This window comes from Microtus ochrogaster, chromosome 8 (genome assembly GCF_000317375.1).
Source record: "Microtus ochrogaster isolate Prairie Vole_2 chromosome 8, MicOch1.0, whole genome shotgun sequence".
Lineage (NCBI taxonomy): Eukaryota > Metazoa > Chordata > Mammalia > Rodentia > Cricetidae > Microtus > Microtus ochrogaster.
Genome location: NC_022015.1, coordinates 52,756,063 through 52,779,971, shown reverse-complemented (window position 1 = coordinate 52,779,971; position 23,909 = coordinate 52,756,063). Strand labels below are relative to the sequence as shown.

Sequence of the window (23,909 nt, the reverse complement as noted above, 5' to 3'; positions counted from 1 at the left end):
AATCTATGACCAAATACCCTGAATCAACATACAATGTATGTAATCTTTCTACTGAATTAGTCCAACTTGGTAGACCTCAACCACAAATGGCTTTATTTTTCTTTCCATCATTCACTTCAGTTATATCCTGAAGACTTTTTTCCCCACTCCTTGGTAAATTCCTTAACTTCCAGTTCTTCTGAGGTATTAAAACAGTCATAATTCAGGCATGTTAAAACGTCTAGTCCAAATAAAAAACTTACATTTCTCATTCAGTTGAAATGCTTCTGACCTCTAGAGCTTGGCCTTGACTCCTTGTCTCAAGAGGATAAAGGAGAAGACTGTCTAGTCTTTAATCTTTATTTCATCTCCTCTCCTGTTTTCTCTGTGTTTCATCCTCAAGTCAGGGCAGGTAGAGAAAGAATTAAAAGAAAAGAACTTTAAGATATTTGGTGCTGTTTTAAATTCTCTCTTGGCTATTGACTGCTCCCTCACTGTGACAGATGTCAATGCTGGCCAACTGGAACTTCTGCAGCACATCATTCCTGGCTACATCCGTTCTCCCTAGCCCTCCATAACCAGCCCTTTGCTCCTCCACATTAAGGTGCACACCTTTGTACAGCCACCCAAGATTTTTTTTGAAAGTTTTTGCTTTGTTTGAAGAGCCCTTGATTCCATCCGTCTTCCCAGAGTGTCCACTGGCCTCAAAAACGAATGCTCTCTCACCTAAAATGTTCCACCTAGTACTACTGCTGCCCTTTCTGTGTGCTGCTTTCTCATAGGCTCGGGAAGATTATTTCCTCAGTGAAGAGATGCAGCAATGGCCAAAGGTAGACCAGATGTCCACTTTCAGTATTGAATAGTGATCATAAAAGAGTTTATGAGACCTGTTAAGCTCCATCTGAAAATGCATCAGGAAGTTACAGTCATAACTAGAAGCCATATATGATAGCTCCCTGGCAGCATAAAACAGAAACAGAACTCAAAATGATATAAATTTTGCTGAACTTTGAGACAGGAAAAGGTCAGTTCAGACAATTCTGATGCAAGGGATAAACTATATAATCAGGGAACTCCCTTCTCATTCCACCTCTCTGTGCTGGGTTTTCTGGATTAGTTCAGTCTCTGACATGATATCCAATCATGGGAAGAAACTGGCTACAGCAAAGGCAGCCTCATGGACTTTCAGTACTGAATTTTGCAGAAAGGGAAAATGCTGATGAAAATCTCCAGACTGATCCCCACCCCCTTTGTGAGAAACAGTACTACTAGGAGCCCTGGCTGGCCTGAAACTTGCTACAGACCCACCTTCCACTCTCCTAATTCACAAGTGCTAGAATTAAAGGCCTGTGATACCATGGCCAGCCAAACTGAACCTTATTGGCTCTGAATAGCAATGTCACGAGATAGAGTACTATAAAACCATTGAATTCCCATAGTACTTAATATTGTGACTTAAATAAGCTATGCAAAAACAATCTTTACAGGATAAGTGAACAAATGCATACATGCATGCGTGAATGAATCCCTTTACTGAAACATGAGAAAGAGCATTATCTAGCAAGACCTCTAATAACTAGTATGGTGGTACATACCTATAATCCCAGTACTCAGCAGACTAAGGCAGGAGTATTACAAATTTAAGGCTGGCCTGGATCACATAATGAGATCCAGGTCACACTGGGCTATGGGTCACATAATGAGATCCAGGCCACCTTGGGCTATATAGCAAGTCCTGTCTCAAAACAAAAACAAAATCACCAAAACCCTCTTTAGAAAAAATCAGATTCTGGGAAGATACTATTTTTAATATTCAGTACAGTAGAGAAGAGCTAATCACTTTAGCTCATCTGTTATGGGAGCTGATTTTTCCTGGGAGAAAGTTGATAGTTTTTTTTTTCTTTTATGCAGACATAAAGAAGGCTTCAGTTAGAGGTATGAAAAGATGCTATCAATGATAAGCATAGGAAGACTTCGTGGGGGGCAGGGATTCTGGATAACGAAGATCATGAAAGACAGGGCAGAATCACAGTAGTAGAGACACTCCTGAACAGAGCAAAGGGAAGCAACCAGGTCAAGGGTAGAAGAGACCTATGGATTTTGGAGTTGGGAAAACCTAACAGATTATAGTCATTGAGTATGGCCTTAAGAAAGCAACTTAAATTTCCAGCTTTGACATCAAGAAAACAGGAATATCGACAACTACCTACTCATTTACATAATTTCAAGGAGTGGTCCAAGATCAAGGTTTCTTACTGTTGCTTTCTTCTGTCCTCTCTGGCTTGCAAATGGTCATCTTTTTGTTGGGTCTACATATGGTCTTCCCTCTGTGCCAACACACTCCTGATGTCTCTTTATCTTATGGCACTTGTAATGAGTCAGTAGCCACCCTAACAATCCTCTTTTAACTCAGTTACATCTTTAAAAGCTCAGTCTCCACATATAGTCGCACTCTGATATACTGGAGCTAGGTCTTCATCATGTGTGCTTTGGAGAGATGCAGCTTAACCCATGGCAGACTCCCTCCCAGAAATCAGTGTCATGGGCTGAATATCAAAGGAGAAGGACAATTCTTTCAAGTTAAATGAGTGACAGCCCAGGCCTGCTCCTGCTCCTCTTTATGCTACAGTCTAGGCTTGTCTGACTCATAGAACATATTCTACCTCCTCCTCGTACTTTCAAAACTATGAAAATCTATCAAAAACACGTGCAACATACATTAAGTAAGGCATAGTTCTAATCCTTTACTGACATCATACTGGACTATGGGGGCATATGTTAATTAACTCGGAATGGCTTTGTTTGAAGATGGTGTGGTTGTGTTTTCTTTGTCTCTTTGAAAACTTAGAAGAATGTTTCAGCTGGCTATGGTAAAACTTCACAGCAAAAAAAATGAATGCAAATGTTTCTTAGTGAACTCCATATTTATTCTGAATTGAATACTAGCTCTATTAAATGAAAGTCTCTGGGGCACAGTGTAGAGAATGCTGATTTTAAAAATAAATTATCTCACCTGCTTCAATATTAAATTCCAAAAGATTCTCAAGACACCTTTCAGATTTTTAACTAATAAAATATTTTTGGAATCTATCTTTTTATTCCCATGCAATAACAATGCACATAAGAAAACAAATACTATGCCCATGGTACCTATAGATACATAGCATTTGGTTAGGGCTGCCAATTACTTTAATAACCTTTTAACTGTAAAGCTAGGGATTCTTTGTTGAACATTTATCCTGAGTGGGCTCTTACCTAGAATCTTTGTACTCTTTCTATAACTTGCTGAGCAAGTAAAAGGTCCCGTTTTTCAGACAGGGAAATAAAGGCTTGGAGAAGCTAAGAGCCATTTCAGAGCTAAATAGTAGTAACTGGGAGAGCAGGGACTGGATTTCAGGGTTGTTTGGCTCTAGTGAGCATATTCTCTCCACATTGCCTTACTGGAATCTCTCAGACACTACCACATCACACATGACTCATAATGCATGCCGTCATCCAAAATAATCTACAGGGTTCCTGACCTATTTCTAGTGTCTATAATTTGATATTATGGGTGCAACTCCAGGAGCACACCCCATATTCCTGTTGGCTACCCTCATACGTGGTAAAGTAGCTTTCTTGTCCCCCAGTTGTTAACAGTATGGGCTAAATAAGGCTGATACAGGCGCTCTCGGATCTAAAAGAGAGAAGGGTGACCCATTCAAAACTGCAAGTGTTATAAACAAAGACTCTTCTAAAACAACTGTCCAGAGTTTCTACACATTTATTTAGCTGGAGAGAGAGAGAGAGGGAGGGAGGGAGGGAATCATACGCATGTACACGGCACAGTGTGAGTATGGAAATCAGAGGACTGTCAGGAGTTTGTTCTCCAACCACCATGTGAATTCCAGAGACTGAACTCAGGCCACCAGGCTTGGGGAAAACACCTTTCTCCTCTCAGCCATCTCACTAGCCTCCCAAATAACTACTTACTCAAGCTACCAGCCTCAGAAGTTACATACATATAAGAATCAACTATCTTAAAAATGAGTTACCATTAATATCACACAATCCAGGGTCCCCACTTGATTCATTCCATATCTTCTGCACACTCAATACCCATGACATACCAAACACCATCCCAATGACTCGAAGCTACAAGTAAAGCTATAAGGGTCAGGTTCAAGATATGGTGGGACAGTGTCAGGCAGCAGCTCCCCTTAGCAGTCTATGGGAGGATGAACCAGAGTAGTTCAGGAATAGTAAGGAATATGAACGCATGTCAGGATGAAGAAACAGCAAGCATGAGACACACAGCCCTTTAGGCAGAAGGACAGCTTTCAGGACCTCTAAGTTACACTACTGACCATAGGATTCTGTCACCCAAGAGTCCCATGAAAGTAGAGCCTCAAATGTGACCTTATACGGAGGTGGTATACTTGAAGCTATGAGTCTCCACAGCAGGAATGGGTAACAAGGCCATATAACAAGGAAATATCCACCCATACAACAGTGATTTATCCATGACTTGGCCACTCCTGTGTCCAGTTGATTGAGATAGTGGGGACATCTCATAAGCCGTGTTGAATTATTCCTCATGGCCTTCAGCTATATTTTCATAGTATATTTTCATAGACTCCTACTCTCACTGCCCGTTTAGCATGGCCTTCCCCCTCCTGCCCCATTCACACGGGTGTAGAGAAATTCTGCAGAGGCTTAAGTGTGTGTGTGTTCATTGTGATTGAAGACACCTCAATATTAAAGACCAAAAGCCACTGGTATCTGCCTTGGGCCCAAGACAAGGCATCTATCAAGGTGCTTCTGAATCAGTCCTGTCTTTTAACTTTCCATGTGTAAAGCCTGTCAGTTTACAGTTGGCAGAACTTGAAAAAAAAGAGGAAAGAAGAAAGATGGGCGGGAGGGAGGTGAAATGCAAAGCTGCTTTACAGGCAGTTGCATTAGATGGCCGCTCAATACATGTCTGTATTGACAAAGAAAGGCTCAGAAAAGCCACACTATAAATATGTCAAGCTGCTGTGTGTCTGTCAGAATCAATACATCATCTCAGGTTAAATAAAGACAAGCCCTGTGAATGAAGCTCTTCAATTTAGCTGCCGAATCGGTCAAATAATGTCAACTTCCCAGGAAAGGAGTGTTTGGGAAGTAGCCCGCCTATTCTGACTCAGTGTCTGTGCCCAGCCTGTCCTTGCAAGTGCCTTAATCATGAAGCTCTTAGTTTACCGTTCTGCCACGGCAGAGATGCAGCTGGGATGAGGCCGAGTGAAAAAGGTCACTGTTCTTAGCAAAAGCCAAGCATTTCTCTTGAACTAGCATTCCTGAGCTGTTAGGGCTCTTTAGTGCTTACATATGAATTTGGAGATTGCTTTTCCATTTCTGTGAATAATATAATCCGAATTTTGATGTGGATTACACTGAATTGTAGACTGCTTTTCTAAAAGTAAATTTATTTATTTTTACATGCATAAATGTTTTGTCTTCATGTGATGCATATATGTCTGAGCAACCATGTGTGTGTAATATTCACAATGGGCAGAAGACAGGACATTGGATCCTCTGGGATGAATGCCTTATCTACCAACTTACCCATAAATCTCCCCCCCGATCAAAAGATAGAATGTGATATTGTATTTCTGCCCTCTTATGATGATAAGCATTTGTTGGTGTTTTTTGCCTTTTTTTCCAAGGAACTTGTTGTAGCTGAGATAATATAACATAGTGTCCCATTCTTTGGCCATGGGTAATAGGAGAATAATAAAATTTACACAAACTCTGGCTGTAAACTGCCCAACAGCAGATGTCACTGTTTGTGTTTTTCCTTTTATAATCCCCCATCAGGAGCAATAAATACCAGGTACATTATGTTAAGAAAAATATCCCAGCTATACTTGTTAAAGCACAGTAAGGCAGACTTTACTCCCAACCATCATGGAACCAGCGCAGTGTGATTTTTCAGTGGTGGGGAAAGACTGGGCTCAACCTGAATGCAGCATAACCAAGGAGGACTAGAGAAATGAGGGATTGCATGAGACCAGGGCATGGAAAATTAGCAGGAAGAAGCATCCTGTGTAGAAAGGATTCTTGGTAAGGGCAGCCCAAGGCTCTGAGACGGTGGCAGGTGAAGGAAATGGTCACATAGCTCCTTGATTAGATGTTGGGGTGGAGGGCTCCTGACTTAGGAAGCCTCTTATAAGGTAGGATTTGTGAGGAAAGGGTAGGCCTAGGGAAAGATTTAGGAGCTAAAGTTGGGTCAATCTTTGCAAACTCTGAGTATTAAAGTGCTGTAAATGTCTTCTTTTTATTCCCTTGTCAAAGAAGAAACTTAGAAAACTGTATTATGCTATTTAAAGTGACTCATAGAGTCAGTATAATTTTTGCTTAGATAGCACTGAAAATTTTCTTTAATGCCAAATATATCCTGAAATAATATATTTTGAAATTTTTCATTGACTCAACAAGTTAATAGCAGTTCATAGATTTTTAGGGTGATAGGGGTATGCAGCCTATTATAGATCAGCTAAAACAACATCTACATTAAATAGTAAGGCAACCTATTGAGTGAAATTATAATAATTATCTGCTGTTGCTTAGGTAACAACAATAAGTTCTCTTGTTACTAAGTACACACTGCAAACAATGATGAATTTCATCAAAAAAGAGAGCTAGTATGCATGGGTGACTTACAGCATTTCTATGGCTCCCTTTAAAATATATCTAAGAAGATAATGGTAGGAGCAACTTTAAAAAGGGGGCTTCCTATTTTATACATTGGAACGTGCTCCACTGAGACATGGGACCAGTAGCACAGTGTGCTTTTCCTTGATGCCTACCGTGGATGATGACCACAGGGTCCTTCTGAAATTAACATAATGCACTCTGGAACTTTGGAAGGCCATGCCTCTATCTGTAGAATGCATGCTACCTTTTCACTTCCCATCCTTAAAGCCTGGAAGAGCATATACTGGGGAAAAGAAGGAAGGAGACAGGCATCAAAACTTGTTTATAGATAACCGTATTAAATGGTAAGTCAATTTAAATTTATTACATAAAAAAGAAGAGCCAAAAAAAAAAAAGGAAAACGGAAAGAAAACTATAAATATGCCAGGTAATTTTGTGCCTGTCAGGATCAATACATCTTATATATAACAGTTCTAAAGAAGATACAGTTTCTGCCTTCCTAAAGGACAATGCAAAAAAAAAACTTTCAATATCCTGAGGTTAGCATGGTATAGTATAGTAGAAAGGTAAAGCATCCATCAGTGAACTGCCCCTCCTCTTTGCTGACTGCAGAGCCTGAGGCATGATTCCAGGGCCTCTGAGACTGAGTTTCCTCATATATAATAATATAATAATTGTTATATTATATATAAATACAATAATAATAGCAATAACAGTTAATGCCCTACTAGTCTCTTAGGGTTGCTGTGGTAATTAACTGATAATTTATAAAAAAGTCACTGAAACATGTGTATCATTATTTCTACAATTTATGAATCTTTCATTGAATCTGATGTCTGGCTATGTAATACTTTCCTATACCCCCTATTTAATGCCATGTGTGCCTCTATAAAGTAGAAAGCCATTGCCTGTGACCACTAATAAACTTCCTTGGTAGAAAGCAAAAAACTTGGTAGAGTCACTAAACCAAAATCCCCCTTAATCACATTCTATCTACCTCCGGTATGACAAGTGATAAGAGTATGGCTACTTTTAGGTTTGCCAATAATACCCATGCAAATAAAAAAACCCATAACCAGCATGCCAGAACTGTTATTTCATAGAATTTTAGCTTGTTTTCTGTTTTTTGCTAGCATGAAGTTTATTTGAATAAACATCTATAAGTAATAAAACTATTAAAACTATTGCAAATAGACTATTAAAAGGAAAATATTAAATGCAAGTAGCATATGTAGACAAAAAGTATAATGAAGACAAAATCTGTAGAATGAAAGAGTGGGGAATACTTACCAATAAATCATTGCACTAAAATGGCAACAGAGACACCCTCCAAAACACTCTAGCCCACCATTTCACTGATGTTAAAAGAAAGACAGCACTCCGTGACAGATGGGGTGACTGGCATCAAGGTGGCATGGACATTGCAATGTTTAGCTCTCTGGTTTCTGCACCATCTGTGTGGGTAACTCTGTCCTACAGAACCAAAAAGTTTTCTAACACAGATGCCACTGTGCTTCCTATTTATGAGACAGCAACAGCAAAGTCATAACAAGCTTACCAGGGTTTTATTGCCATTTATATGATGCCAAGCTGTCAGAATTCTTGGTGAGCTTTTGTTTTAGAAGGTTTTTTTTAATATGGATTTTATGACTAAATGATAATGAATAAGTAAACCAACAGATACCTATCCCATTTATGAGAAATTTCTCCCCCACTTACCCCACCTCAACTTCTGGCCACTGAGTCTCCTATTAGGTGGCCTGCCTATTCACCCCATCCCTCCTCCTCCCAGAAAAAGCAGCTCCATTCACTGCCTTACCACCTCCAAACAAAGACACCGTCATTCTCTTTCAGAATGCTCTTTGATGTTCGTTCTGAAAATTAAATTCTCTGTCAACATAAGTAATAAGTAAAAGTAGGTATCTTCTTCATGTCTAAGAAGACATACCAAAGAATAGTTTAGTTATGGAAATATGCTCTTAAATGAAAACAATGTATTTGAAATGTTGTTTGGGTTTGGTTTCTTTGTTTCTTTTGTACTGTTTGCTGATGCAAGATCTTAGTAGCCACACGACCTTAAACTTCTCATCTAGTGGGAGTATGGGCATGTGTATGGGTGTGCACACGTGTGTGAAATTGTACACGATGTCATTGTTTTTAACAGCTGAGTCATACTCCATTGTGCAAATGTACCACACTTCATTCATTCTTCAGTTGAGGAGCATCTAGGTTGTTTCCAGGTTCTGGCTAGTATGAATGCTGCTGCTATAAACATAGTTGAGCAGGTGTCCTTATGGAATGATTGAGCATCCTTTGGGTATATGCCCAAGAGTGGTATTGCTGGATCTTGAGGTAGATTGTTTCCTAATTTTCTGAGAAACCTTCGTATTGATTTCCAAAGTGGCTGTACAAATTTGCACTCCCACCAGCAATGGAGGAGTATTCCCTTCCTCCACATCCTCTCCAGCATAAACTGTCATTAGCCGTTTTGATATTAGCCATTCTGACAGGTGTAATATGGTCTCTCGGAGTTGTTTTGATTTGCATTTCCATTATAGCTAAAGAAATTGAACAGTTCCTTAAGTGTCTCTCAGCCATTTGAGATGCTTCTGTTGAAAATTCCCTGTTTAGATCTGTACCCCATCTTAATGGGATTATTTGGTAGTTTGATGTATAGTTTCTTGAGTTCTTTATATTTTGTGAATATCAGTCCTCTGTCAGATGTGGGGTTGGTGAAGATCTTTTCCCATTCTGTGGGCTGCCATTTTGTCTTATTTACGATGTCCATTGCCTCATGGAAGCTTTTCAGTTTCAGGGGGTCCCATTTATTGTTGATCTCAGTGTCTGTGCTACTGGTGTTTTATTCAGGAAGTGGTCTCCTGTGACAATGTGTTCAGGGCTCTTTCCCACTTTCTCTTTTATCAGCTTCAGTGTTACTCGATTTATGTTGAGGTCTTTGATCCACTCGAACGTGAATTTTATGCATGGCAAAAGATATGGATCTATTTGCTTTCTTCAACATGCTACCATCCAGTTGAGCCAGCCCCATTTGTTGAAGAAGGCTTCTTTTTTCCATTATATAATTTTGGGTTCTTTGTCAAAAATCAGGTGTCTATAGGTGTGTGGATTTATGTGAGGGTCTTTGATTCAATTCCATTGATCCAGATTTGAAAGGCTTTTTAATATGACTGAAGGAAATGGGTAATGCAACAACTCAAAAGTCGTGCATCTGGGAAAAGAACGGATAGGGATTCAGGGGTGAGAGGACAGTATTAACAGGCAGAAGAGAGGTAAGGAAGGGTTGGGAGAGAGTAGCCGGACTGGACTGTCTGTGTAAAGATTACCGAAGGACTAACCTGATAATCATAATGGAGTGATTTTATAAGGACACCTTGTAATCTACCAATTGTTTTTCCCAAAGCTTTGCTGTCTCCCCGATGGTTAGGAATGCTCTTTCAGACCAATGAAAACAGCTTGCCGCTCCTTCCATGGGGCCTCATCACGCAGGCTGCCAAAGCCCCTTCCCAACCCTTTAAAAGAGAGCAAGAGCCTAGAGGAGCAGCTGTCTACCCGTTAAAGATTATGAGTACAGTGTGAGCCTCTGCTTCTCGGGGCATCACAGTTGACTCACAAACAACAGATGGGGCCCTGAGCGACCCGGAGATCCACGGAACTCCTGCATCCTAAATGTCGGACGGCAGCCCACAGAAAGAAAGCACTTTAGCCCCACCACCGCCAGCAACCATCGTTCATGTACAGGAACCCATGAGCTGAGCCTCAAGCATCAGTTCTGCCACATCCTGCTCTACCCCAGGCGTTGGCTGCTGAGACAGACAGCACTGGAAGTTGGACTGTGGAATGCGGACAAGCGCACTTGACCTTGCTCTGCTCTCCAAACGCGAGTGAGGCAGACGAGCCTCTGTGACGTGAGCCTCTGTGACGCGAGCCTCTGTGACGTTCTCCGTTCTCTGGTGGTTTCAGGAAAAGGAAGGATTGCGCGCAAGTCGAGAAGGGAGAAGTATTTGTAATCAAGAGGAACAACCAGTTCATACATGGGGGTGGGAGTTCTGATCAGCTAGCAAAGATGTTAAACTTATTATTTAGGAACAGAAGTTGATCGAGATTCCTTTAAGTCGGTATTTCCGTACACATGTGTCCTTAATACAGATTATTATATCCCGAAGTGATTTGCGAAGGCTGAGAATACTGAAGAAAGGCAGACTGAAGTTAGTGTCCTAGGAAGTCACTCTCCATCCAGGCAGGACTGTTCTTCCAAAAGGAGCCCAACCACATGGGTCAAATAGTGTGGATTTCCTTTTATATTCTTCAGCACTTAGCCCATAGCTCTCTGGGACTGGTAGGCTTAACTAAGAGCTTTCACCTGATTCCCAAGACTCGGTGACTCGGGAACAGAACACTGAGCAGGCTGTGGCAGTGACGTGGATAGGAGTGTGTAGTCCAAAGCAAGGAATGTGAGTGTGGGAGGCTGCACAGGCAGCCCTGGTCGAGTTAGAGCCCACCTGGCGTGCTGGCAAGAGCCCGGCATGGAGTAATACTTCCCCTTTCAATGTTGAGGAAACTAGTGTCTTCGCCTATATTCGGGGAGTCACTGAGAGTTTGTTAATCTTATAGGACCTCAGGCTGGCCACGGCTGAGAATTATTATCACTCAGTGAAAGACAACCCTAGGCCACCTGTCATTCACGGTGAATTCATTGCTTCCTATCTTATCTCTCCGCCCCTCCTAGTCTTTCCTTCGCACACGCTCAGTGCGAATTTCAAGGACAATGTCATTTCTCCTAGAGCCTCGTCTCTAGCAAGGGTCTGTCACGCGGGATCGCAAGTGGCCTTGGAGAATTCCAAAGCAAAGCGCGCGCGCGCGTGTGTGTGTGTGTGTGTGTGTGTGTGTGTGTGTGTTTTTTCAGGCTGGACTCAAACTCACTACGTAGCCAAGTAAGACCTTGAACTCCAGTGTTTTCTGCCTCTCCCTCCGAAGAGCTGAAATCAGAGGCAGAAACCACTACTCCCAGCTTTATGCATGTTCCTTTCTAAAAATACCTCAGAGGACTGGAGCTTGTCCGGGAACATTTGTTCTAATGACTGTGATTTTATCTCATCTTAGGTTTGTGGTAGATTTGTCTTAGAGCATTCAAGTCCAGATGCCTTCCTCATTGCCGAGAACTTCATCCGTTCGGTGTGAACTGGGTGGAGCCATGTGTTCTAGAAACGATCGGACTTGTTTGTGGCTTGGTGCTAGGAAAGAAAATATGTTCATCCATCCATTCACAGATACTTTTGAACATCTACCATGCCTAGGAACTGGGCATGTGGTCCTGAACTAAACAAGGAAGCTGTGCATTAGAGAAGAAGGAAACGAAGATTAAAGAGAAAAGAATTAGGTGACCCATTAAAAGGCAATTAAATGTTACAAAAGCATAATAAATGAAGGTATAAGGGATGAAGAGCGCTGCCGGAGCAGGTGAGAGGGGGAGATGGCAACTTGAAATAGTGAAATCAGAATAGGCCCAATAGAAAAGGTAGCGTCCAAGCAGACAATTAAACAGGGAAAGAGTGAGACAGGAGAAAAACTCCAGAAGAGCCAGGGTTAGCATATGCAAGCGTGAGGTGACATCCAGGAACAGTAGAGTCCATTTAATGAGGGATAAGAAGGACAATAGTGAAAGGTAGGTGATGGGGGGGGCAGGTTGTTCAGGGCCCTGAACCAATCCTGAGGCTGCCAGCCTAGACTCTGAGCTGAACTAATGGAAACTTTAAACAAAGCCATGGTACAATTTAGCTTTTAGGGTTTGGAAAGATACCCAGTAGGTAAAAGCACTTGTGAAATCATGAGGGCCTCAGTTTGGGTCTCTATAACCCATGGGTGCAACAGAATCAATGTCTGCAATCACAATGCTCCTATAGGGAGAGGCAGAGACAGGAGGATCCCCAGAAGCTCACTGGACTGATAACCTGGCACATACTACAGAAAAACGGCAAATCTACCCTACCTCAAACAAGATGGAAGGCAGGGACCAACATCCAATGTTGTTCTCTGACCTTCACACAGGCATGGTGGCAGACACAGGCTCCCATGATACCCAATGAACACACACACACTAAGCATTTAGAAAGACTGCTGCAGATACTGTTGAAGTTAGACAGACTACAGGGAATAAGGTGAGGACAAACACATGAGCCAGGAATCTGTCACATTGGTTCAAGGTAACATGATTGGAGCAGGACACTAGCAGTAGAGAGAGTGGAACAGGCTTCTGCGTTTACTTTGAAGGTAAGGTCACCAGGACTTCTTGCCAGCCTGGAGAGAAAGGAGAGGGAGAAGGCTTTTAGACTTTGCAGTTCAAGGCCTCCGCAACTGCTGGAACTGGAATAGATGGGGGGGGGGAGCAGCCATGCTTTGGTTCTGCTGGGCTGCGGGACAGCTTATAAACATCATATCTTTGTTCATCACAGCTGTGGATGCTGGGAAATCCCAGGTCAACATCAGATTTGGTGTCAGGGGTGAGGATGGGGGCTTCTTCTTCAGCTGTGTCCATCTGCTCACACTCCTCCCTCATGGCATAAAAGATGAGTTAGTTCCAGAAGTGCTTGACGAAGATGCTGTTCTCATTTTGGGGTTACTGCCCGTGTGACTTAATCACCTCTCTAATATGGATACCCTAGGCATTAGGATTTCAGTGTATGAAGTTAAGGGGAGTATGAAAGCAAGACAGTAGTAAGATAATTCTGATGTGATAATTATACCAGTGGCATAATATTGGCACAGTAATTCCCTTGTTTCTACTAAACTAGATTATAAACCATTAAGCGAGAAAATTATTTTGTGGTCTAATCCTTACAGCATATCTTTTTTCCTTGGATCATAAATACTCTCCAGGATTATAAAACCTTTTTCTCAGTACTACAGCTGAAGTGTCTATTACCAGGAATACTACAAAAAGAAAGAAAGAAAGAGAGAGAGAGAGAGAGAGAGAGAGAGAGAGAAAGAAAGAAAGAAAGAAAAAAGAAAAGAAAGGAAGGTGTTGTAATAGGAGCGGCAGGGCTGCATCCCCAGCACCCCAGCCGCCTGCACGGCTAGCTTTACCCAAAATAACAACACACAAATTGTATTCTTTTAATCACTGCTTGGCCCATTTCTATCTAGCCTCTTCTAGGCTAACTCTCGCACCTGGACTAGCCCATCTCTAATAATCTGCTGTAGCCCACAAGGTGGCTTACCAGGGAGATTCTAGCCTACATCCATCCTGGGTCGGAGCTTCATCGCGTGTGCCTCAGAGAGCAGAGCTCTCACGTCCGCCCTGGAGATGGGAGCATGGCGTCTCTCTGAGGCGTCTGCCCCCAGAGGAGAGCTGTTGAGTCTGAGCTCACTTCCTCTTCCTCTCAGCATTCTGTTCTGTTTACTCCCCCCACCTATGTTTTAACCTATGAGACCAAGCAGTTTATTGCTTAAACCAATGAAATCAACAGATTGATATATGACACTCCCACATCAGGAAGGAAGGAAGAAGAAAGAAAAAAGATATGATTGGGTCTTTTTTTTAACCATACTTGCTTTGCATTCCTCTCAAGGCTACTACATGTTTATCGAGGCCTCCCACATGGTGTATGGACAAAAAGCACACCTCTTGTCCCAGCCCTTGAGAGGCATCCCCGGGAAGCACTGCTTGACTTTTTTCTACCACATGTATGGAGGAGGAACTGGCCTGCTGAGCGTTTTTCTGAAAATGGAGGAAGAGCATAAAGAGACCCTGCTGTGGAGAAGGCATGGGGAGCAAAGCATCTCCTGGCTGCGGGCGCTGGTAGAATACAGCTGCAGGAGGCAACACCAGGTAAGCCTGGAGGGATGCCAGTCCACCCGGGAAACGCGACCTGAAGCGCCTGTGCTCTCCGGGTTCTTGCTACAAAAGAGAATATTTTGTCCTTTCTCAGAGTCGAAGATAAAGGCAGGATTAGTTGAAGAGTAAACACAATTAGCCTGTTATTGATTAACTCTAAGCAGCGAATGGAAAATTAGACAGGGAGCTAAAGCTTTGGACGTTCATGCGTAAAGTGCTTGCTTTTTACAATTCAAGGATGAAAGGTTCCTATTCTGTCTTAGTGTGTTGTGAATGCCAAGAACGTTTCTTCCAAAAGCAAGTCTCCTTTCTTCCAAATGCATTAGTACTGCCCCTATTACCCATGATCCACTTCCTTGTAAGGACTTTTGTTCTAAGCTTCTATTTAAGAGTGTGTATGGCCCATGGTCAGTTTCTTATGCCTCTGTGTGCATTACTTTATTGCTGTAGAAGAAACTGGGGATCTTAGTTCCAAGACCATAGTCATCTCGACCTCAGACCCCCAATTCCACATGTGTTATAGAAAGCCCCTGTCCTAAATGTATCCAATCATTCCAGTAGGTGGGCCTAAGCAGCTCGTATAGCCTAGAAAACCTAGACTTCACATAGCCACCAAAGCTAAAATTCTGGGGAGACAGCCTTCAGACTCCCAGTTGTTCTTGAATTCACTCTGTAGAATTCTGGCATGAGCATGCTCTCCAACTAACACTCCAGCTTCCTCTGTGGCTTTGCTTCTGGGTGGTAAACCTCGTGGGTGCGCTCAGCTTTAACTACTGGCTAGCTGCCTGGCCGGCACTGAAGTCTTCCTGTGAAGAGATAGCCAACATATGAACTTTTTTTTCTCACCACTCAACAACACAAACTGATTTTCTAAAGATCTAAACTGGAGAAATGGCAGCTCTAGTGGATGAGTACAATGCCATTCGAGCTGCTACATTGATGAGCAACAAACAACAGGAGGAAGATGTTCTACTTCTAGGAAGGATCCTTCAGCTAAGCATAAATATTTGGAGACATAGTAGAGAACGATAGATTATCCCATGAAGCATTTTTTATGATGCTATAGAAGGTAGCTGGGCCAGACGAAAACATACTAATGTAGTTGATCATCATTCAGAGATGGCAGCTCAATCGTGTTTGGCTTCAAGACCTTTTATCAAAAAGTTCTTAAGGCATGGTCCATAAACCAACAGCAACAGAAATACCTGAAATATAGGGTCACCCAAAATGTTAACTCTCAGACTCCACTGCAGAACTCTAAATCAGAAACTCTGGAGGGCTTTGGAGCCCTAGAAATTTACTTCAATAAGCCCTCCAAGTGATGCAAGCTAAAAATAGAAAATCTCCAGATTTAAATGAATATGACATTTTGGTGATAATGTATGCACACACACACACGCACACACACACACTCCTCCATTTTGCAGTGCAGAAGATCAAATCCATTACCTCACATATGCCAGATAAGTGTTCCATCACTGAGCTATACTCCCAAGCTAGCACTGGTTTTTCTTTTAACTCTTTTTTTTTTTCCGAGACAGGGTTTCTCCGTAGCTTTGGAGCCTATCCTGGAACTATCTACTGTAAACCAGGCTGGCCTTGAACTCACAGAGATCAGCCTGCCTCTGCCCTCCCGAGTACTGGGATTAAAGGCATATGCCACTACCACCCAGCTTCTTTTAACTCTTAAATGATGCTGATACACAAATGCTGTAAAAATTTGAGTTCTGGGAATAAGCACACAGGGCCTTTCATAAGATAGACTACGCTTCCTGGGTAGGCTGTCTTTGACGTTGGTTTTTGTTTTTGTTTTGAGATGTCTGGTCACGTAGCTTAGACTGGCGTCCAACTCAGGATTCTCCTTACTTAAATTCCCATTGCTGAGATTCTGGGCATGCACCACTACGCCCAGCTTGAAGTACATTTTAAATGTAGATTGGCAAAGCCTGTGGGGTGTCAGTTTAGAATGTGGCAGTTCAAGGGGTGCAGAATGATTAGAGCATCCATTTCTGACCTACAGGCCTGTCATAATCAAGAGACTTTTCTGTGAAGTAGGATATTCTGGAGGACTGTCCCTTCTTATACCAGAATGGCCAAGATCAAAAACACTGATGACAGACAGCTTATGCTGGAGAGGATGTGGGGTAAAGGGAACACTCCTCCATTGCTGGTGGGAGTGCAAACCTGTGCAGCTGCTTTAGAAATCAGTATAGTGATTTCTCAGAAAATTAGGAAACAATCTACCTCAAGATCCAACAATACCGCTGTTGGGTATATACCCAAAGGATGCACAATCATACCACAAGGACATGTGTTTAACTATGTTCATAGCAGTATTATTTGTTATAGCCAGAACCTATATTGAGTGAGGTAACCCAGACTCAGAAAGACAAATATACTATGTACTCACTCACAAAAGGCTTTTAGTCATAAAGCAAAAAAGAAAAAACAAAAAAACAAAAACAAAAAAAAAAACAGCCTATGATTCACAGAGAACCTAGACAACAAAGGGGACCCTATATAGGATCTAAATAGAAAGGAGAAAAACATAAGATCTCCTGAGTAAATTGAGAGCATGGAGGTCACAGGAAAGGGTGGAGGGGGAGTGGGGAGGAAAGGAGGGAGCAGACAAAATGTATAGTTCAATAAAAACAATAAAAAATTTCATCTAAATCATAAACTAATGACATGGGTAGAGCACATATATCTTCAGGACAGTTATCACTACCCACAGACCTCTCTGGAAGATTCAGTCACTTATTATCCATTATTGCAACATCCTTGGAGCTGGTGATCTATTTTTCTAGAACAAGAATATATGATTAGTTGTTTTCTTCAAACACTCTAAACTCATGAAACAGAGTGTCCTCCCTCAAAGACTGTGCCTTTGATGTTATGGTATTTAACATAAGTGACTCACTATCTTTTGATCAATCTAATTACTTTACACATTATTATTTAGCTTTTCCACCTAATGCCAGCACAAAGGTAGAGTCAGCGGGAGATAAAGATGCTGAGAAGAGCTAGACAGAGTGTTCTAAGTGCGGTGGGTTTTCAGGTTCCTGATTGAGCATCTCTGGAGACCTGCCTAAAGAGGCAAAGAGTTATGAGGCATCATACTTTATGGTGAAATATTTTAACTCCAAATAATCTAACTGGAATTTGTAATTTTATTTTGTGGTTGCTTGTTTTATTTTAGAGCCCGGGTCTCACTATGCTTCCCTGACTGGCCTCAAGCTTGCGGTATAGCCCAGGCTCTTCTAGAACTCACTAAATAGTCTAGGCTGGCTTGAATCTCCAACAGTTCTTTCACTTTAACCTCTTGATTTACGAGATTATAAAGTCAGCCTAGAATTTGTAATTTTGGATCCCTTTTCTTAAAGTCAACCCCACCAGTTATCAAAGTTTTTAGAGCCACAAAGCCTTGGTCGTCCCTGACCAATGCAGTTTTATCAGCATGACTCTATTTCTAATAAAAACGCCATTTTTTTTCAGATCATTTTTGAAGCCATTCGGGGAGTGTCAATAAGAAGTGATATTGCCATTGATGATGTTAAATTTCAGGCAGGACCATGTACAGGTAATATTTTCCTCAATTACATAAGCTTGATTGGAAGATGGATTTTATAATATAGTTTCAAACTATAACAATTCAAAATCATCTTTTCTATAACGAAAATAAATATTATCTGTCTTTCCTGACAGAAATGGAAGATACAACTCAACAATCATCAGGATATTCTGAAGACTTAAATGAAATTGAGTATTAAGAAATTATCTAAATTGGATTAAATAGACAAAATTTGTGCCTCTCTTCAATCAAAGTGAAAACAGAAGAAATGAATACTGGATATTCTTAACTATTTCATAAGTTGAAATGATTTCAGAACACCCCCTTTCATTACTTTTGAAAACTAGAGAGAGAGAGAGAGAGAGAGAGAGAGAGAGGGACTGACTCAGGGCTTTCCTTTTTTATTCCCCTGTGCATTTGACAACTGTTACTGGAAGTACAGGCTACTGCTTTTACATAGACCATTTCATCTTAATTTGGGTGCCAATTAAAAATACAAATGTACTATGTTATGGTCATTTCAAAGTGCACATAGAAAGGGCACAGTCAAAATGAATGTGCTTATTTAAGTCTGCATTCAATGAATGTGTTGGGAGACTAGGACGTGGTGGTTTTCCTTTTGAGTTTCAAGTATGAAAAATTTTCTTAACTAATGCAAGGTGTCGGTAATATCTGCAAAATGAATGCAGTTTACTTATGGTAACAAGTTATTCTGGAAATAAGGCCTCATTTGTGTATTTTATTAACAGAAAAAGCTATACATCATTACTGTTTCACTATCGGTATAAGAAAGGAGCTCTCATGGAGCCCCAGGGTAAGTCCATAGGAATTAATGATGCAGTATAAGGCACTGCTGCCCTCTTTGCTCTCCCTTTGAACTACCTTGGACAGTTACTCTGAGTGCATTGACGGAAACGCACCTCTTCAATAAGGCAAGCATGAATTTTTCATGTGTACACACCCAACAATTTTTATAAACTTGGTCAACAATTTGACTGTTTTTTATGATAACATGTTTTGGCGAAGTTTTGGGTAATATGGAGTCAACTACATTTACTAAACTATTGTCTTCTATTAACTTAGAGAATTGTATCTATCTGTGCAATTTGTGGCCAAGTGGCGGTTGTAAAACTTCAAAATTACCTAATAAAAGATACTAAAAGATAAGTTGAAACTCCTTTCATTAGCAGTTAACTCATTTCTACAGTGTTTGACTTTATCAGAACACATCCATTATATAATTGCCAATTCTAATTTGAATATCTATTCTGCCATGATTAGATGTCTTAAGTTACCTTATTAATAACATCAATGCTGCAATTATTTATATAATAAATATTTAAAGAACATTTTATTTCCTATAAGAAAATTTCCCTAAATTTTATCACTAGAATTAAATTATAATGACATAAATTCTTTTCTTTTAGCTTTTAAAATTAAATTTACTTATTGGAGAGGTCCACATGAATGCTATAATACAAGTATTAAGAGTCTGACCTTCACTGGAGAAAGCTGCTTCTCCGCTCCTACTGCATGAGCCCTGGGGACTGAACTCAAGCACCTCTACACACTGACCATATAGCCAACCCAGGACACAGACTCTGGTGTTTACTTTTATGCTCTTAGTGCCCAGAAACAAAATTGAATGTACAAATGAGTTTAATCTCTCCTTTATCTCCTGAAATGGAAATCTAATTAGCATTTTCACAGGTATGAACGCTAAGTATCAGTACTGGGGACATAGTTCAACGATGCAGCTCTTGCTAAACATGAACAAGGCCTGGGGTTTGATCGTAAGTACCCTGAAGACAAAACAAAATGAAATGACTGCCGAGCAATGGTGGCAAATACCTTTAATCCCAGCATTTGGGATGCAGAGACGGGGGAATCTCTGTATGTTCAAGGCCAGCCTGGTCTACAAGAGCTAGTTCCAGGACAGCCAGGACTGTTACACAGATAAGCCCTATCTTGAAAAACAAAAAGCCAAAAATGAAATGACTGAGCATCAGGAGGTGGAAAGTTACTTAAGATTGTATAGCACTGAAGTGGTGGCATGTTGATTTCTTAGCTAGGCATGGCTATAAATCCATTGGCCTCATCTGTGAAGAACACCACATCTCTCTGCGTGTCACATTACTCAGAAAACAAAACAACTCGGCTGCACAAAATCAACATCCTAACGTTTATAAGGAAAATTATATTCACCTCGTAATAAAACATTTTTATTAATGAAATTTGTACTATTATGATTAATTTGCCACAGGGGTACAATTGGAGTTTGACATACACTAGGCAACATAAATCCTCACAACACTGTTCCTGCCGATAGCTATAGCTACATTTGCTGAATAAAGGAACATAGAGTGTGTCTCCAGGACTCACACACACCTGAGTACATAGTGAGGTATTTGTTCTGTGTGATGAATAAATGAAGTAGTTCGCTGGCATCCCTGATGGTGACATAAAATCTCATGGAATCGTTCCATCAAACATTGTTGAACACCTACTGTTTTCAGATTTAGAGCAAATATGTTTTCACAGAAGTTATCTTTGTCCCGACAACCCATGAAGTAGATCCAAACAGCAGTTCCAGTAAATAAATAAGAAAACTAAATCCACTCAAGATCAGTAGTTAGTGTGAGGCCTGCGTTTGAAACCAAGCCTGTTGCCTTGCCCATCCTGTGTTCTAACCTTTCTAAATTGGCCTTGCCAACCAGCCAGCTCGCCCCTAAACTCCAACAGCAATATGGATAACAGACTAGTCATAGGTTCCTAGTTTCCCTCTTCTAGGGTTTATTGGCTATACAAATAGTCCCAATATGGAATTAAGGAAATGGCTCCATCAGTAAAACGTCTGCAATACCACCATGAAAGCCTCAGTTAGGGTCCCCAGGCACCCTTGTCCAAAGCGTGACATGGCGGCAACTAGATGAGCTCCAGAAGGACCCTATCTGGGAAAAGAAATATGAGTTTAGCAGGTTGAAGAGAGGCCTCAGCAGCTCAGAGAATTATTTGGGGGCAGCAAGGAAAGAGGTAATTTTTACCGGCAGTTGCTAAGAAACAACCTGCCGTTTTTAGAGGCAAGGAGGTGGAAAGCGAGCTGAGTGATTCACCTTCCCTCGTTTATGCTTCCTTACAGGATTCCACTGCTTGATGCCTCAGTTCTAAGTGACCCTTAGCATTCCTTTTGCCTATATTTCATGTAGATGAAAATATAGGCAGATGGTAAGCACAGCATCATTCTCCCAGGTTCAGAAATGCCCAAAGGAAGGCACGCTAGTTACTAGGAGCTACTTAATGATTTAACCCCAGCCGTTGAATTTTCCTACTCTCGGCAGCACCTAAATACCCAGGCTCTTTAAATAGAAACAGCTTTCTACGTGGATTGCCTTTGCTCTTACAATCTACCATCTGCAGTGAAGGTTATTTATATATAGAAAGGAGGAATAGCGTAGATGCCAAGAAAACAGTGCCTCTGATGCTGTGTCTGGCTTAAGATGGAAGAACAGAGTTCGGGGATGATTTCTTAAGGTATCCATGTTCTGGGCATCTTACCAAGCATAGAGGTTTGCAAAGATGCTTGCAGATTAGGGAAGAGGTGAGATACAAGACATCCAGCAAGCACAATTTCAAGAAATATGATGTGATCATATGCTCAGAGTTTATGGGAAAGTCTAGGAGGGGTATCAGACAGCAGAGATCCATAGTGTAGCATTCCAGAGACCTGGGTGCTTTGTTGTCTTACTCTTGGAGGGATAAAAAAAAAATGGGCTCCTTAACTTCTCACCCCCATACATCCAGATGGGGAAAATAAGTTTTCATAACTAGTAAGTGTTCTAATACTACTGAATTGCTGGTATGTGGATCACCATAAAGATGTAGTACAGTTCAGAAACTGGATTCCCTGCTCCTGGATTCTGGCTGCCTCCATTCAAAGCCTGGTTCTGCAGCTTACAAACTATAATCGACAGCAAGTCTTTTACCCTCTTTGGTTTCTTTTCCTGCTTTGCAAACTGGGGTAAAGTAGTTGCTCTGACGAATAACTGAAAACAATAGATGGCAAGATGTGGTAAAGCATGTCTGCGATCTCAGCACTTGGGGGGCTGGAAGAAGGAGAATTGGAAATTCAAAGACGTCGTTGGTTCTGTAAGGAATTCAAGGCCAGCCTGGCCTATATAAAATTTGGTCTCAAAGCCAAGTAAAGCCAACAAAATACCCAACAACAACAGCAATATAAAACCTACAAGAACTTAGACACATTTAGTTTCCGACACAAGAGCCTTCCCGGTTTATATGATTAGGAATTAGTAAAATTTCAGTTACTTCTGTGTCGCTTTCTGTATAAAGAAACTGTGAGCTAATAGTGCCATCTTAAGGATAAAGCAACCATGTAATCTTCTCATGCTGCCAGTTTTTAGCACTGGGTGCTCAAGAGAAAAATATATAGCTCAATAAAAACAATAAAAAGATAATTTTAAAAAAGAAAAGAAAGAAAATCAAGTGGGTAAAGTACCTAGGAGGGGAAAGCTAGAATAATGCTGTGGCTATGAACTTTTTTAAAAATAATTTATTTATGTTAATTTTATGTGCATTGATGTTTTGCCTGCATTTATGTCTGTAAGAGGGTGTCAGATCCCCTGGAACTGGAAATACAGACAGTTGTGAGCTGACATATGGTTGCTGGGAATTGAACCCGGGTTCTCTGAAAGAGAAGCCAGTGCTCTTAACCTCTGAGCCATCTCTCCAACCCTGGCTATGAACTTTTGGAATTAAGTTATGGAAGGTTGTCTAAGCAGTATTAGTCACTTAACTTCATGACCAAGCCAGCTTATAGAACAAAGAGTTCATTTGGGCTTATGGTTCCAAAAGTTCAGAGTCCTTGATAGCAGAGCAGAAACAGCAGGCAGCAGGCATGGTGGCTGGAGTAGATCTCAGATTCACTAATTCCCGTGATTTTTTTTCAGTTGTTTTTCTGGTTAGTTGAATTACCCGTATGAGGAGTTAACTGATTTACTATGTTTTGTAGGATGGTTTCTTTTTCCTATGCTGATCTGTTCCTCCCATGAGTCATGTTCTTTTCTGTGCTTTCCTGAAAAAGACTATCTTCTTTCTGTGTGCTTAGGATTCTTCAAATACTTCTGAAGTACTGGATTGTTGGCTATGAATTACTTAAAATGTCCTCATTTTTCCATTAACTTTAAGAGATAACGTTGCTGAATATAAAAATATTAGTTGACATTTACTTTCAGGGTTTAAAATTTATCATTTCCTTATTTTTCGGCTTTTAGTGCTTCTTTTAAGAGGTCTGATTTATTTATGTTGGCATGTGTTGATGTTTTACTCTTTTGGCTTTTGGAGGCCCACCTCTCAGCTCCCAAATAAATTCACACGGAGGCTTTTTATTGCTTATAAATGTCTGGCCTTAGCTTACTTGCTTTTAGCCTGATGTGGGAGGCTGTGAATATATTTAATTTTTTATTTTATTTTATTGATATTTATTGAGCTCTACATTTTTCTCTGCTCCCCTCCCTACCCTTCCCCTCCCTTTTTAATCCTCCCCCAAGGTCCCCATGCTCCCAATTTGCTCAGGAGATCTTTTCTTTTTCCACTTTCTACTTCCCCTGTAGATTAGATCTATGTAACTCTCTCTTAGTGTCCGAATTGTTGTCTAAGTCCTCTGGGATTATGGTTTGTAGGCTGGCTTTCTTTGCTTTATGTTTAAAAACCACCTATGAGTGAATACATGTGATGACTATCTTGCTGTATCTTGATTACCTCACTCAAAATAATGTTTCATAGCTCCATCCATTTTCCTGCAAAATTCAAGCTGTT

At 40.9% G+C, this 23,909-nt stretch overlaps 1 protein-coding gene across 1 annotated transcript in view; it reads left to right on the top strand.

The window, feature by feature from the left end:
- Positions 1 to 19,214, top strand: part of Mamdc2 (MAM domain containing 2) — a 143,106-nt gene extending 123,892 nt beyond the window's left edge. The window contains exons 12-14 of the mRNA XM_005352069.3: positions 14,241 to 14,500; positions 18,002 to 18,086; positions 18,212 to 19,214. Of these exons, the coding sequence (XP_005352126.1) occupies positions 14,241 to 14,500; positions 18,002 to 18,086; positions 18,212 to 18,276 (410 nt within the window). The 3' untranslated portion in view covers positions 18,277 to 19,214. The remainder of the gene's footprint in view (positions 1 to 14,240; positions 14,501 to 18,001; positions 18,087 to 18,211) is intronic.
- The last annotated feature ends 4,695 nt before the right edge of the window (positions 19,215 to 23,909 follow it).